This window comes from Neopelma chrysocephalum, unplaced genomic scaffold (assembly GCF_003984885.1).
Source record: "Neopelma chrysocephalum unplaced genomic scaffold, ASM398488v2 Primary Assembly neopelma1_24, whole genome shotgun sequence".
Taxonomy (NCBI): Eukaryota; Metazoa; Chordata; class Aves; order Passeriformes; family Pipridae; genus Neopelma; species Neopelma chrysocephalum.
This window is the reverse complement of record NW_020897693.1, coordinates 3,952,744-3,968,686: the sequence shown is the minus strand read 5'-3', so window position 1 is coordinate 3,968,686 and position 15,943 is coordinate 3,952,744. Positions and strand designations below refer to the sequence as shown.

The following is a 15,943-nucleotide window of genomic DNA, read 5'->3' as shown; positions in this document are numbered from 1 at the left end:
TAGTGAACTGATAGAGTTCATCTGAGAAGCTGTTTAGCAGTTACTTGCAAATCCAAATATCAAAGGGGAGTGTGTATCACACACATGCATCGATATGTGAACTTGTTAAAAATTATGTACTTTGAATGCTTAGCAACAACTGTGCCTACAATTTTCTAAGAAGTGAGCAGGATGAGTTTTATCATGTCTAAAACTCAAGACGAATCATGTAATTAAAACAAGCCAAGCTCCACAGATTGCTGGGGAAACAGCCATACACTCTGCCCATCATTAACTCAGGAAGGGCATAAAGGTCTTTCTGTGCTATGACAGTTTTCTCAGCATTAATCCTCTACAGCTGTTGATAGTAACTTAGGATAACATTCCTAAGCACTGAAACAAATAAAATCACCAGCATTGCATAAAACTGACACAACCACTGTAGTAATGAGCTTTGGAAACAGAAAACCTCTGCAGGTGTGTTTTGCAGTGAACAGGAAGAAAAGACTATGATGGATCAGCTAAGGTCCCACTACAAGAAAATAATGAAATCATGGTCCATTAAAAAATCACAATTAAGGGCATTTGTGCCAAAATGAACTAGATAACCCTTAGCACAGGTGACCTAGGGCCTTTTTTAGGGATCAAGGAATGCAAGTTGTAGAACTCCAAAACTGTAGGCATGTAAAGGTATTGTACCAGTGCATCCCATCAGTGCAATCCAGCAGAAAAAAAAAAACTAGTCTTGCACACAACTCCTAGTTTTTCTTATGTCAAAAGCACTGCATTAGGAGGAGAATTTACAATATTGTTACTGCAAAAACACAGCACACTTATTTATTCATTTATTTGGAGAACTGAGCACAAGACATTTCCTTGACTGTTACCTATTCTGGGATTTTCTGTGAAAGCGCGACTCTTTCTTCTGCCTTCTGGTCACAGGGGGTGCAGGAGTGGACGGGAGGGGAGGAGGAGCAGAAGGTGTAGGAGATGGAGGTAGGCCATTGCTTGGTTTGTTTTTGTGGGTTTTGTCTGCTTCATATTCAAAGGTGCGTTTGGGCTTGGGGACGGGATTCACCGCGCTGTTGGCCGGGCTTTCGAGGAGCAGTTTAGGGCCAGCTGAGTTCGCAGTAACCCCCTGTTTTGTTTTACTGCTTTTCTCAGCCTCAGGGGGTGTGTCTGGTTCACTCCCCAAAATAACACTCCCTCCTTTGCTATCACTTAGGGTTTCACTCAGTCCCTCCACAGTCTTTTTCTTCCCTTTGTCAACACTGTAGCAGCTACTTGGTAACTGGGGGAGGCCTCTGCCCGACTGCTCCTTCAGAGCCTGCTCAATCTTCTGTATTCTGTTGAGCACAGCAGAGGACTCTTTCCTCCCGTGGCCCTTAAGGAAAGCGGCAGCAGGAGGCTCACTCCTGCTTGGTCTCTTTTCAAACCGATGGCAGGAATCCCTGTCCAGCAGTTCCTCCTCCTCTGTTTCCGGGTAAGAACACTCGGAAAATGTTCGGCTCATTCTTCTGAGCCCTTTGAAATCAAATGTCTTGTCGCTGCAGGGAGAGGTCAGCACACTGGGGCAGCTCTCACTGCCTGACCTCTCCCCAGCATCCCTCTTGTCCACACACACACTCATTCTGGGGGACAGCTCCCGGCGGCATTCCCATTCTGTGATCTTCTGCCTGATGTCCAGAGCCTGGGAGCGAACGCTCACCCTGCTGATGGAGAAGGTCCTCAAGTTGGTGGCAGTGCCCAAGGACAGAGTGCTCCGGGCAAGTGAATGGCTCCCTATTGCTTCCCCGTCTTGAGCCTCATTGGGACTCTCCTTTTGGTCAGCCTTGGACACGGGCAGCCTTTTATCCAAAGCACCCACGCTGATGGCTTTGAGGGGGTGGCTCGAGGAGTCTGTGTCCGATGGGCTTGTGGAGGTGCCTTGTGGCGTAGACGTGCGGCTGTTCCAGTCCTTGAGGCACTGTCTGGAGCTGGAGACTTTGGTGAGCTGAGTAGAGCGGGAAGAGTCCTCACTATCACTGAGGGGGTAGGCAGGGCTTCTTCGGGGGGACAAAAGAGGTGGCGGAGTGGCTGACTGACACCTAGAAGCAGAAAGAAATAAAAAATCAAGTCCCTGGGGGAACTAGAGTTGGTTGCCAGATTTCTCCTGGCTGCGGGTCTTCACACTGCAAGACTATCCCAAAGGGCCACTAAGGCACCAATGACCATTCAGCCAGAGTCGAGGGCTGAGATTCTCAGATTCTCACAGCCTTGAAGGCATCTACCACCTCCAGCTGAGTAGCTCCCTGACCTCCCAGATTAAGAAGTCCCTCTTGCCCCTCTGCAACAAAACTGGGAAAGACTGACCAACCAGGAGCATAGTTTACTCACTGGTTGAGGTGAGCAAACCAATTTAAAAATATGTCAGTTTTTAATTCAGAATATCTGAAGCAAAGTTGCATCATGGTGTCAGACACTGCAGTACTTTATCCTCAGCATTTCAAATCCCTGATATATATAATAAACTAAATAAAACAGCAAAAGACCTGGTTTGTCTTTGGTCTGATGCTGTGGCCAACAGATTAAATTCTCCTTATCAAACAGAAGTAATTTCTTATCAAATGAATATTACAGACTGAGAAAACATATTAATCTGCCCACGCTATCTGTTGAAAAATGCGAACTATATAGAAAGATCTCAGTGTTACCCTGGAAAAAACCCTTGGAACAAATTCTTGCCGTGGTTTGCAAAATCAGCTATTGTTGCTGGGGTTTAGTACATTGTTGCAAAGATTTTTAAGAACAAAAAGACAAAAGGAAATTAAACAAAACATTAATCAGTTGGCTCGTCAGAGATGAGCCCGCAGTAAGAAAATTAAGCCAAAACTGTGTCAAAAAAAGGGGGGTTGCTGCATTGCCAAAATGCATACATACAAAACATGGCAGAAATAATCACAACTCCTTTAACATTTTGCCCTAGCAACCTTTCTGTTCCAAACAGCACAGAAAGAAAAAGAAAGACCCATAAATAATGTCTTGCATATGCAATTAAGTTTATGTTCCGTGAAGACTGTGGACAACAAGCTGGTTTTTTATAAACTGCCTTGTACACACAAGATCCAAATCAAAGAGCTGTTTGACCAAAAGAAATCATAGGAACAAATGTCTCCACTATAGCAAAGGGACAAGAGATTCAGAAGATCCCTGCTGCTATGTTGTTTTCTTCCCAACAGCCAGCCAATACCTACAGGGAGAGGTGCCCAATTCTGTGCATTAATCCAAAAATCCAGGGCACTGGGGTGATTTCTGAAAAATTTACTTTGACACAGAAGATATTTTCTTCTCCTTCAAATACAACCCCAAACCAAATCATTAGATTTCATCCCAGTTTCTTACAGTGGATACTTCACAAGCAAAGCTCAGAAGCATCACAAAAGAAAAAAGTTCTGGGCAAGTCTATTTGAAACAGAAGTTGCACCACTTGGTGACTTCTGTTTCTTCATTGTTTTGAAAAATAAACATGCCCATAGGAGAAGAGAGATCTCAAGTCACAGACAATGGCAAATACTCCTACAACAACTGCTTAAAGCTTCCTCATTTCAGGAAAGAAAGGAAGCATGTCAGAATATGCTCTTTTCATCCTGGAAGTTAAATTTCCTGCTACCCTATACAGCTGCAGGCGGGTGTCTTAAGAGATCTCAGAAGATCAAAAGCAGGTGACAGATGATGAGTGGTTTTGGCTGGCTGTTGCATCATAGAGTTTGTAGTGAATTACCTGGAATTACCTTGGCCGACATACCTTTATAGTGCCTGAAGATGAAACCTAAATCGGCCTTCGCCGGCTTGGTGGGGCACCCTGAATCTTCATTATTTTTGTCTGTCTCATCTCAGTCTCTTCATTTTGACACCACAAAACCAAACTTTTATATTATTCTTAACACTCCTTTAGCTTAGATCATGTTTTCCCATTCTTTTATCTCACACAGGCCTGCCCCAGAGCTGCACTCACAGTTCTCTCAAGGAAACAGGCATCACCCAGTGGAAGTGTATTTTACATCTAAAGGCTACAGCCTCCACTGCAGCCTTAGAAGCCATATGTTGTCTAAATCCGCTGCCAGGATTCAGCTAGGGGATAGGGACAGAAGAGGCCATGCAAAATGCTTTAGCAACTTATTTATTAGAGTCTAATCTGTATTGACAATAGCAAGAATAAAATACAAAATTACAGGAGTAAAGTCAGTAAAATGGGATAGCAGACACACTGACAAACATAGAATCATAGAATCCTCTCTCTGCTTTTGACTCACTGTATAGAAAACACCATAGGCATAGTCTTTTATCTCATTACAATCTAAGAAATATCTTCTCAGTTGTTTCCACTGTCAGGAAAAGGTTTGGTGACTCATCAGGAGAGGAGGAAAAGGGGAAAATCGTGATTTGCATAACCTGCAGAAGTTGCAAAACATTTCTTCTTAAGAGATATGAGCCATTCTTTTAAACCCCAAGTCCCCAGTAAGGTAACTGCAACTAAGGCTTGATCATGAAACCCCCAAATTCAGTCACAAACTCCCATTCACTTCCACCGGGCAAGACTGGGGCTGCAGAGCTACAGAAGGCTGCAGGCCTTCTGGAGGTGTATGCTGTCAAGTACTCGAGATACCACAGTTAGGAAAAAGATTCTGTTCTACATGGCATAACACTGTAAATTTCAGTAATCCATAGAGAACTTACAGGACTAATTCAACAACAAAGAGGAACAAAGCTTTTTCCCAGTGGTTTCAGCATGCATTCTCTAAAGGACACGGGTAAGTAACAGAATTAAAGAAAAAAAGAAGTCCAAAAGCCGATCAGCGGATAATAAAAGGGTTCTCCCCGAGAGACCTACTTACATTAGAAGAATATTCTCTTGAAGGGACAATAGTTTCACAGACTTTAAAAGCAATATTACCGGACTGGAGATAAATAATTAATTAACTTGCAAACTTTCATACAAAGAGTAAAGCAAAATGTTTTTATTGAAGTTTTCTACATACACAATGATACAGTGCAGCACTTACAAAGCAGATCATTACATAAACTTTCCAAATATTGTGTATAAACAGCATAAATAAAGATTACGGAATCAATTTTGGCTTTCTTAACAAGTTCACTGGACAACACCTTCATTCTTGGCAATGATATTTTTTTGAGAATATCAGCATTTCACAAAAGACACTGTTATAAGTTGCTCTGATTCCTTGCCTAAGGGCACTCTTCCAACATGCAGCCTTAGGTGCACAGCTCTCAAACCACTGGCAGGTCAGCCTTGCATTGCAGTCTCAAAGACAATCACCTGCCAAGCAGCCCACAATGTCCTCTAAACAGGTCACAGACCCTGAAACTGCCTTCCTGCTGGGACTTGTTGCTGCAGAGTGAGGAGAGCAAACAGAATCCAAGATGTGATTTCCAGCTCTCTAGACCACGCTCAGCTTTGCTGACATGACTTGTTCCCTGAGAAATCAGCAGAATTACAGTAAGAGAAAACTGATAATATCAGTCATGCTCTGTAGGATTTTGAACTGTAGACACAACTGATCTTTGTGTTCTGATTCAGTCTCTTCTCTCCAGGTTCCCTTTTTCCCACCCAAACATAGAAAAAACTTTTAATTTATAAAACCTGTAATTCTCCAGGCCTGCTCTCAAATAAAGATAGGATTTTCATGGAGCAATGTGTGTATTCATATTGTTTTCTCTAATAAAGGCTACTATCAAGAGGCATCTCTTTTTACCAGTTCCCATAAACACATATTGATAACAGTGGAGCTGTATCTCAGCTGAACCAAGAGAGCAGAAGCACTTGCTTTGAGATAATTTGCAACCTACTCATCACAAAACAAAAGATAAAAAAAAATTAATTCCTGCCCTCTTTGTGAGGACTCTGGCAAGGCTGACTTGTACTAAAAATCTATGGGGATAGAGAAGGGCTGGTTCTTGGTGCCATAAATGCCTGAGTCCTCACTCTATATCTGACCCAAAAGTCAGAAAGTCTCCAGTTTTGGACAAGATACCAGTCTTCTCATTGCAAAATGTGGGTGTGTAGAAGAAGGAGAACTTAATTCCTGGAAGCCACTCTGAAAATGGGCAATACAAAATTATTAGCAAGAGCAGGGGGCCTGGCCTTTTGGTCCAGTTGAGCAGAAGCACAGCTCTTTCCTGCTTCCATTGCCAAACATCAGCTCCAGAAAAGAGGAAAAATGAGTGCAGACAATTCTCACAACTAGATGACATGTTTCAAAATCAGGAGACAGCCACAATGATGGGTAAAGAGCTGGTTTTATACATCTTTTAGAAATCAGAGTACAGGTGGATAATAAGAACATGCATTTACTGAGGAGTTTTGCATTCATGATCAACACACTTTTTATACACTAATAATAATCTTAAGTTGCATTTCAGACCAGGCTTAAAGGTGACTGGTGGGTGGTTAAACGACTTGCCTTGAAAGAGTTACAGGACTCCTAACTCCCACTGCCCTGCTCTGACCTCTGAGCTAAGCAGCTGAGACTCTGCAGTGCTGTTTTATCTTTCCTGAAGTATCAGGAGTGACCCTACAGATCATCTCCTCCTGTGGAAAGACAAGTTGGAAGAAACTGCTCAGCAATCTTTCAGTTTTGCAAATCCCTTCACCTCTGCTTAAACCAACACGTACAGAATAATAACACAGTTTTTGGCACTCTAACCCAGGGAATTTCCCACTTCAGCATGCTCATGCATGGGAGCCCATTTACTGAAAAAAAGAGCAAGGAACATGCTGACAAAAAGGTAATGGGTCTTTCCAGGCTCCTGTTGATGAGATCCCGTCACTTCACAGTGACACTGAAGTGTGGTGAGCTCATACAAAGACACACAGCACTTGTTTTATTCCTCAGGACTTTCTCCCTGCTTTGCTAGGAAAAATAACGCTTTCTTAGTATTTTATTTAGGGTTTTCTTATCCCTGGTTCTTCTCAGGGCATTGTGCCACTTCATCAGGATAACCTAACCTGTTTCAGGGTAACGATAATGTCAGAATGTGCTGTGACCATAGGCATGTTAGTTTGGGTATTAGTAGATTTGGCCTGCCACACAAGACTGGAAACCTCTTGTTGCTCTAACCAAAATTTAACAAGATCTGAAACAAAAGCAAGAAAAATTTCTCCTTGCAAGAGCAGCAAAACTCATGTTTAATACAGACACTGAAGTTGCCATGATTTCAGGTAACTGAGAATGCAACTTCAAAATTCTCTGGAAATTTGTAAGAGAGAATTCTAACAAATGTTCAGTACCAACTTTCAAATTATTTCATACAACACTACAAATTAGTAATATTTTATAGTTAATGACAATCTTCATTTCTTTAAGTAAAGAGCCTCTCTCAAGCAAAAGATTACACGATAATGATCATTTGAAGCACTAATTCAGATATTTATTGCTAACACTCTATTGGAAAGAATGGTAAAGCCCAGTCCTTTCTGGCATCTTGTTAGTCTTTTTGGCTTCTGAGCAAACAAGATGGTTGTGTTCAGACTTCAGGATGAAAAACTGAAATCATCTTTGTAACTGAATGTTGAAAAACCCCTAAATCCTGGGGATTTTATTGTGAGTCAGGTGAGCTTATATATGTTCAGATCTTCAATCAGTACACACCTCCAAGTAGTTGAAGGGCAAGTGAAATATGAAACTTGAAGAACAATATATAATTTATTGGATTCTTGGATTTTCAAAAGGGTATTTTCTCCCATGCAAAAATGAGGATGGACATTTTTTGAACCAAGCAAGATCATGTCCACCTAAAAGCAGAGCTTTGTACTGTCAGACTGCAAGAGAGTGGTTGGTCAGCCCAGAAAGATCCCTTGAGTAAGGTCAGCTCCTACTTCATGCCAGCCACTGTGAGTACAAATACTGGAATCTATCCTTCCCAGAGCAAGGCAAAGTGAGAGGGAAGCGCACTCTGCTCACCCGTCAACTGCAACCAAATGCACCATATGCATTTTGATGCACTGCTGCTGAGAACAGATGTAATGGCTCACTATAGTATCCATTTATATCAAACTCCCACTTGATTTGACATAATAGGCAGAGGAGACCAACAGAAACTCAAACCAGAACCAGTGTTTATGTCCTATCACTTCTGTGACCTGGACAAAAGAAGCACTTTTGCCAAGGTTCAGTACCAGCAGCTCCTTGTAACTAGTACATTTTCACACCACCCTAAGGGCGCTGCTGCCAGGAAATCACCCAGCAAACAGAAAAGCCTCTTCTGCCTCTGTCAGAGATGCTTGGGAAAGCTCCCACTAAGAATCAATAGTTTTGCACAAACAAAAACTGAACACACTTCAGTAAGAACACACAGTGCAGGAGAGCAATCTCCTAGTGATGCCTCTTTAGGTGCAAAAAAGGCAGAGTAACTCAAAGCAGACCAAAAAACTTCAAGCACTTGATTGAAGCAATGATGAAGGACACTTCTCAAAAAATTCCCTCTTCCTCTCTCTATACAAGAACTAGGAATAAATTTCCTCTTTGCTTTCCTCCAAAGAACTAGGAGAAGTCCACTTTTTTGCTCTCAAACACTAGCAATCAGTGGTTTGGTTGCACTTTGAGGTGAGTTATGGAATAAACCACTGGACAGAGCAGCAAAGATTCAGTATTATTTGCTTGTGACAATGTGCCATTTCCTTTCATTTCCTCATCCCTAGCTACATTCTCACCAGAGGGGACAGTCAGGCAATAACAGTGACTGCTGCAAATCTGTAAAGCAAAGGGACCCCCTGCACTTCTGATTTTAAATCCACTTTTATTTGGCAGTGAGCCTTTCTATTACAGTATATTCTGTGCTCTCACAGCACATAGCATTTTAATTTTCTACATAACTCAAGTAGATAATTACAGATTATATTTAATTATCTTAAATCTAAGTAAGAGCTTATGGTGAGTAAAGGAGGTGAACTTTTCACACTGAAGTGCTGGGCACGCAGTAAGAAGGTGGTTTTAGAGCTGATTCAACTTGGGAATGAAGCAAGAAATACTTGTCATATCTTGCCTCCGACTTGGGAAGAAAGTGATGTAAGTGGTATCAGAACAAGACTTCTTCCACCAGACCCTTTATGATTTTTGAGCTCTCACCAGGAGTATGGCTCAAAATCCCCGAAAATCTGCATTCCAGATAACCTCCTCCCAGTACTGTTGACTTTGGGATTGTGACAAAAACAAGACAGAAACTTTCTAAACTGAAAAGTGGATTTGCATTATAAGACTGTTTGAAATAGGCTCACTCTCATGAACATGTATAGTGATGGAAAAGTCCCAGCACTTAGAGAGAATGAGGCAATAAAATCAAAGTGGACAACAAATCACAGAATGTTTAAAGATAGAACAAAAATAGAAACACCAATTATTTTTCTGTTTGTACTTCTGAATTTTTTTCCCCTCAAGGGATTTTGATACTTTCCATTTAAATAAAAAACAAAACCATATCAGAGCTAGTTACAAAATTATAGGACACCAGGACTGCGAAATTAAAAAATAATATCAAGTTCTGTGTGTGGATTTTAAAAGCTCCACTTTCTGTGTTAGTAGTACTGAATTAGTGACAACAATTGTGGGACACATTTGTGGGGGTGCAGTGATGAATTCCTGGCTTTAACACCCCTCTGGGGCTCTGGGTCTTTGCAGGGAGTTCATGAAGAGAAGTACACACAATCACAGCTGACTGCAGCTAAACTGTGCTTTTATGGCTCAGAAGCAAAAGGTCTGACTTACATCAGTGAAATGAAGGAATCATTCTGCCAAAGTAAATTATGTGAAGTGGCAACTGTGCTCTACAACTGTACAAAGAAAGGGCAAAGAAATCAACACTGATGAGTCAGATCCTAAATACTTGAATTAGACTGGATCTGTAAAGCAAAGACAGCAAGACAAATCTGACAATGACAAATGACTGTAAAATAAAATGTGATCAATCAGCGTGCTCTAGGTACGTGCCTTTGCCAAGAAGTTTCTAAGTTTCTAGACTGAGAGGGCTAGATTCCCTGCCACCCTAGATTTATGGCAATCTTCTGTCCTGTTACAAGGCAAGAGCAGGATGGTTTTTAAACCATTTCTAAATCACATGTAAACCTTTTTCACCCTCCCTGTCCAGACACAAATGAATACCCAAGGCAAAGATCAATAAGCCTGTGCTGTACCTTCCATCACAGTGATAAGAAGCTGACTGTAAAAAAAAAAATCCAAAAGCAAGAACTGAAGTATCAGAGTAAGCTGTTCTCTCTTTTCCACCAAAGTACAGTGCATAGGTTTATAGGACCATTTCTTATTTTCTCCCTAAAAAATACGATTCAAAGTTGAAAAATGGATGTCTCTCTTACAGTTAGCCTTTTCCCATAACTTGTAGATATTTCCACTGTTATAGCTCCACTGTGACCTATTTTTATTAAGTTCTGGAATCAGCTCAGCATGTTTTAGTCTCACCTGATTTCTTAAGGTCTTGGGAGTTCCATTGGAGAGGGAGTGGCAACACAGCAAGTGATGGCATTCTCTTAAACCAAGCAGAATGCACAAACCCTTATTTGTCTATTTAAGAACTGCCAGTCCTTGAAACTTGTTCTTTAACAGCATGTCTAAACATGCTGACTGTTCAAAACCCTGGTGCACATAGAAGCTCTCAGCTTTGTTTCTTAAAAGCACGGGTGATTTTTCAACATGCTTGTTTATCTGTCCTGGAACATCAGAGCAATAAACTCTGTGGAACTAATTCTGCCAAAGCTTTCCAAGTTCTCTGTGTTTACATGCACACAATTTGGGAAGGGTTAAAAATTACTTTTGTGAACTGTGATGCTTGATTTTTAAGATATCTGAGAGCATTCTGCGTTTGGCAACTTCCAAGTCTGGAATTCTGGTTTGGAAAAGTTGTTGTAAAATAGGCTCATTCCTTTTCTGCTCTGACAAGTCAGAAAACCTTACAAGGTCACTGTATGCTTTACTGAAATACTCTATACCCAAAAAGAAAATAACTGAACTGGAAGTAAAAAAGTCCTAAGTCCTGGCTGCACACTAATACAGGATATACAGCCAAGTCTGCTTTCCCTGCTTCACATATAAATCAACCTCTAGGTCATGTAAAACCTCATCAAATAGACCCAAGAATAAATACCTAATAGGGACAGAAAAAGAATAGGAATTCAGGACTCCATCCCATCTTTAACAAACTTTTTTAATCTCATCCACTCAGAGAAGTTGCTTTCAGAATAAAGTTTTTCATTTGCCTTTCCTACCAGTATCCACATTTTCCTTTCCATCAGCTTAGCTCTGGTCCCCAGTGTGCTGCAAAGGTCCAGTGAGGTATTTCTGTAAAGATTTCTTTTTTCCAGTTTTCTGGTTTTGTAAAGTAGTTTATTTAACACAGTGAGAAAGTATCCTAGAAGTGCAGGTTATAAAGCTGAAAGCAATTATTTATCTACCTGCTATGAAACAGGCATTCTTAATTTCTGTCATCATTTCAACTACGATTATCACAATTCAGGAAGTGTGAGGCCTGAGACATCTGGAGAAAATACAGTATGTCACACAGGATAACACCAAAGTGATTGAAAAGATCTGAGAATGTCTGTGCTGCTCCTGGAGTTACTGCACTGCATAGGAAATAAAATCAAAAGTAAAACAAAATAAAATAAATTTTAAAATCCCAGCAGAATAGAAGCTCCTACATTATCTCTGTGAATCCAGAACAATCCCAACATCAGCCCTGTTTGGATACAGCCGATCAGACCCAACCTTATCTTACTGCCATGCAATTGAAGCTCATGCCTTATGAAGGTAGGACAGGAGTAACACGGAATATCTGAGGCAGGGGAAGAGAAAGACTAATTCTGAATTCAAACTTTGTCTAAAGAGTGCTCAGGCCTCTGAGGGGTCTCATCTCTGGCCAGCAAGGGGGTGCCATCCTGTTGTCAAGACAACTACAGCCACTCAGTTTAACTTTCTGCAAACTTCTCCTCCATAAGCAAAAAGCTGAAGCAATGGCATAATATCAGCACACCACGCTAAGAAAGCTTATCTGTTCCCTGAAGGGCACTTTCTGTGCATGTTTCTAAAACATGGGTGAAGCAGTCTGACAGCTTTTTGTTTGTTACTGTATTACTCTTACAGTGATATGACTAGAGAAATGTGCCCTTGTTCTTCATCTTTTAACTTCATTTTTTAAGTTTTACCCTCTCTCCTTTGTCCCTTAGAAGAGTGAATTTCCACCTGCCTAGGTCTCCAAAGACCTCTGTGCCTCAAATTTGGACTATTTTTCCAACACAATCAAGGGTATTACCATCCTCTGTGAACTTTCCAGTCACTTAGTTATGCAATTGCACCCCAACAGTTGTCTGTCTCTCACCCATACACTGACATTCATTACAACCTTTGAAGACGGTCAAAACAGTTTTCCTACCAAAAGCTACACTTCTTTTTTTCTTTTGTAAGAAGCACTAATACTATCTCTCACAACACATGACTTTTATGTAAACAACTGAAAGAAAAAAAATCAGATGCAGGATTTTTTTTCAGCACCTGAAAAACCAGAAAAGACAAGGAACAGTTGCTAAGTGAAAGATGACATTAAGGTGCCAAAGTAACGCAGAGAGAAGGAAACACACAGACACTCTCTGCTTTCTCAAATACTACAAATACATGCTCAGGTGATATGTAATACTGGATATGTTCAGAAGAAATAGCTAGTACAGACTTGCAGCACAGCTTCTGTATCAGGACAGATTGAGAGTACAAACAGCATTTCAGAAGCTGCCACTGCGTGCCATGACTTATACTGACCTATAAGTGAGCTGATATCCCTCATACCATCGTGTACAGACCAGGCAAACCTATACCACAGACCACAGCTGCACTGCCTGACGTGCACAGATACACTCCATGTTTTGTGGTCTCCATGGTGAGAGGAGCAAAGGATCATAACTACAGACGAAATAACATAAAATACACAGATTAAGAGTCTACCCCGTACATGTTAATTGAGTATACAATGTGTCTCATCTTTGGAGGCTGCATCCTGTATCTGGAGGAAAGATTTCAAAGTTTACACTCCCAGCCTCTCTTATCATCCTAAGTTTCTTTAGAGGTTCTGACCTTGTGGAATGCAAAATAAATTCCAGCTATAATGACAAACATGACCCTTGGTACACTTTCCAGTGTGCATAGATGTGGCTGGATGCCAGGTGCCCACCAAAGCTGCTCTGTCACTCCCCCTCCTGAGGTGGACAGGGGAGAGAAACATAGCAAAAAGCTCACGGGTTGAGACAAGGACAGGAAGCGATTCTTCACCAATTACACTAACATCATTTGGGGAAAAAAGGTAAGTAACTAATTATCAGCCAAATATGAGTAGGATAATGAGAAATAAAACCTTAAAACCACATTCCCCTCCACCCCTCCCTACTTTCTGGGCTCAACTTTACTCCCAGTTTTCTCTACCTCTTTTCCGCCAGCAGCATTGGGTCCTCGGGAATTGGGACTGTAGTCAGTTCATCGCACACTGTTTCTGCTGCTCCTTCCTCCTCAAGGGCAGGACTCCTCTCGCTCTTCTCTTCCTCCAGCATGGGGTCTCTCCCACAGGAGATAGTTACACTCTTCTCCTGCTCCAGCATGGGTTCTCTCCCATGGGAAACACTCTTCCCCTGCTCTGGCATGGGGTCTTGGGAGACAGTTATACTCTTCCCTTGGTCTGGCATTGGGTCTCTCCCCCGGGAGACAACTCTCCACAAACTTCTCCAAGGTGGTTCCTTCCCAAGGCTGCAGTTCTTCATTAACTGCTCCAGTGTGGGTCCCTTCCAAAGGGTGCAGTTCTTCAGGAACAGCCTGCTCCAGCGTGCGTTCCCTCCAAGATCCCAGGTCCTGACAGCAAACCTGCTCCAGAGCGGGCTCCTCTCTCCACGAGTCCACAGGTCTTTCCAGGACCCTGCTCCAGCATGGGCTTCCCACAGGGTCACAGCCTCCTTTGGGCACCCACCTGCTCTGGCATGGGGTCCTCCATGGGCTGCAGGTGGATGTCTGCATCCCCATGGACCTCCATGTCCTCCTGCAAGGACAGAGCTTGCTTCCCCACAGGCTGCAGGGGAATCTCTACTCCGGCTCATGGAGCACCTCCTCCCCCTCCTTCTGCACTGACCTTGGTGCCTGCAGGGTTGTTTCTCTCACATATTCTCACTCTTCTCTTCTCTGGCTGCATTTGCTCCTGCGCAGTAAATGTTTCCCCCCCTTAAATACATCATCCCAGAGGCGCTGCCACCATCACTGATGGGCTCGGCCTTGCCCAGCAGCAAGTCCATCTTGGAGCCATCTGGCATTGGCTCTGTCAGACATGGGGGGAAGCTTCCAGCAGCTTGTCACAGAAGCCACCCCTGTAGCCCCTCTGCTACCAAAACCTTGCCAGTGTAATGGATTTGTTCAGATTAAGAAGAAATAACATACTTTGCTTGAATTTATGAGGGAATTTTTTTTCATTCCCTTTATTCCCTTTCTTTAAATATCTATGCATCAGGGTTTGATTTTCTTCTGGCTTATGTCAGCATAAATCAAAACTTACTAAAAAGAAGTTACTGAAGATGCAAGCTGATGCAAAACTTATTGCAGGAAGATTTAAGGCATTGACCTGGTGCAAATGTACACTTACAAAGAACAAAGTTTCATCTAAAAGCATTTGCATTGAAAATTAATTTATACCACTATATCTGACTGGTTACTGTATGTTTCATTCTATTCATTTAGCTAAACAAGCCAGGAAAATGAGGAAATGTGTTGGGCATATCCACTACTGAGCATCATGCAAAAAAAATTGGCTTAACAAGAGTTGCTGGGATTTTTTTTAGTTGAACGCAGCTTTGAAAAACTCTTTCATCTATTTATTCCCCAATCTGTTGGCATACACACATAAACTGAAAAAGAAAAATGAAAAAAAAAAAAGAAGAAAGAAAGAAAAAGAGAAAAAAAAGCCAAGCTGTGACTTGCAATGCTTGTTGCTATCATGCTTATTTACCTAAGAGTCCAGACAAGGCCAAATTTAACTTGACCAAGGGCTACATCTGGCCCTAATTCAGTTTCACTGAATATTAACAAAAGAACAATCAGCCAGTACTCGAGCACTGCCCACACCAATATTCAGAAACATGATCTAAAGGAAACTTTCCAAAAGATTCAGACATTGGCTTCTCTCTGCTTTTTGCTGCCCATAACCGTCATCGGGAGCAGAGTTAGGTCAGGGAAAGACACTCCCCATGACTTTCTTCACTGTGATCAAGGGTAACATAAACGTGTCCATTACTCATCCAGCTGAAATGAGCCTCCCAGACCAGATTTCATCACCACACCTACAGGAGCTGTGGGATCTCAAGCCTAAATTTGGAATCAGGATATTACCTGGGGGATTTATATATCCTTTATAAACATTTCATTCTCACAAGACCTTGGCTTCCTATGAAACTGTGGATTTAGTTTTACCCTCTTCTGTTGGCCTATTAGGTTTTATAAGGAGCTGGCCAATACATTTTTACTTTTCACTTTGCTTTTTACTTCTTATAAGAGAATTTGTATGTATCATAACCCTAACAGTGAAAATGTTTTGCTACCACTGACATGCAACAGGAATGCTGCACAGTAATAAGAAACTGCAGGTTTTACTTAATTTAGGGCAACTAAACTTTAACTTAGAGCAACTAAAAGCAAGTAGATATTTCTCCTGTCACCCATCCTTTCCTTCCAGGACAGAGCCAAAAATAAGCTTCATGTCACTACAGGAAGCTACATAGATAGCATCAGGCAAAGCAGGAAGAAAATGAAAATGCTGTGGTGCAAGAGAGGCAATACCAACACCTGTGTATACGGCAGCAAGAAAAACCAACTAGTGACATTTATAAGCTCATCAGCTGTGACAATATTTGCTCTCCAAAGACCACGATACTATCAACAAA

General features: G+C 41.7%; 1 protein-coding gene across 6 annotated transcripts in view; it reads right to left on the bottom strand.

Annotated features, from left to right (window-relative positions):
• Positions 1-15,943, bottom strand: part of ST5 (suppression of tumorigenicity 5) — a 168,520-nt gene that overhangs the window by 66,925 nt on the left and 85,652 nt on the right. For 2 of the 6 annotated variants that reach the window (XM_027700637.1, XM_027700645.1), the window contains one exon: positions 867-2,066. The exons of 2 other annotated variants lie outside the window; for them this stretch is intronic. In XM_027700637.1, coding sequence (XP_027556438.1) covers positions 867-2,066 — 1,200 coding nt within the window. Of the gene's footprint in view, positions 1-866; positions 2,067-13,451; positions 14,154-15,943 lie in introns of those variants that run through there. 2 more of the 6 variants (XM_027700630.1, XM_027700655.1) reach the window with 2 other exon arrangements.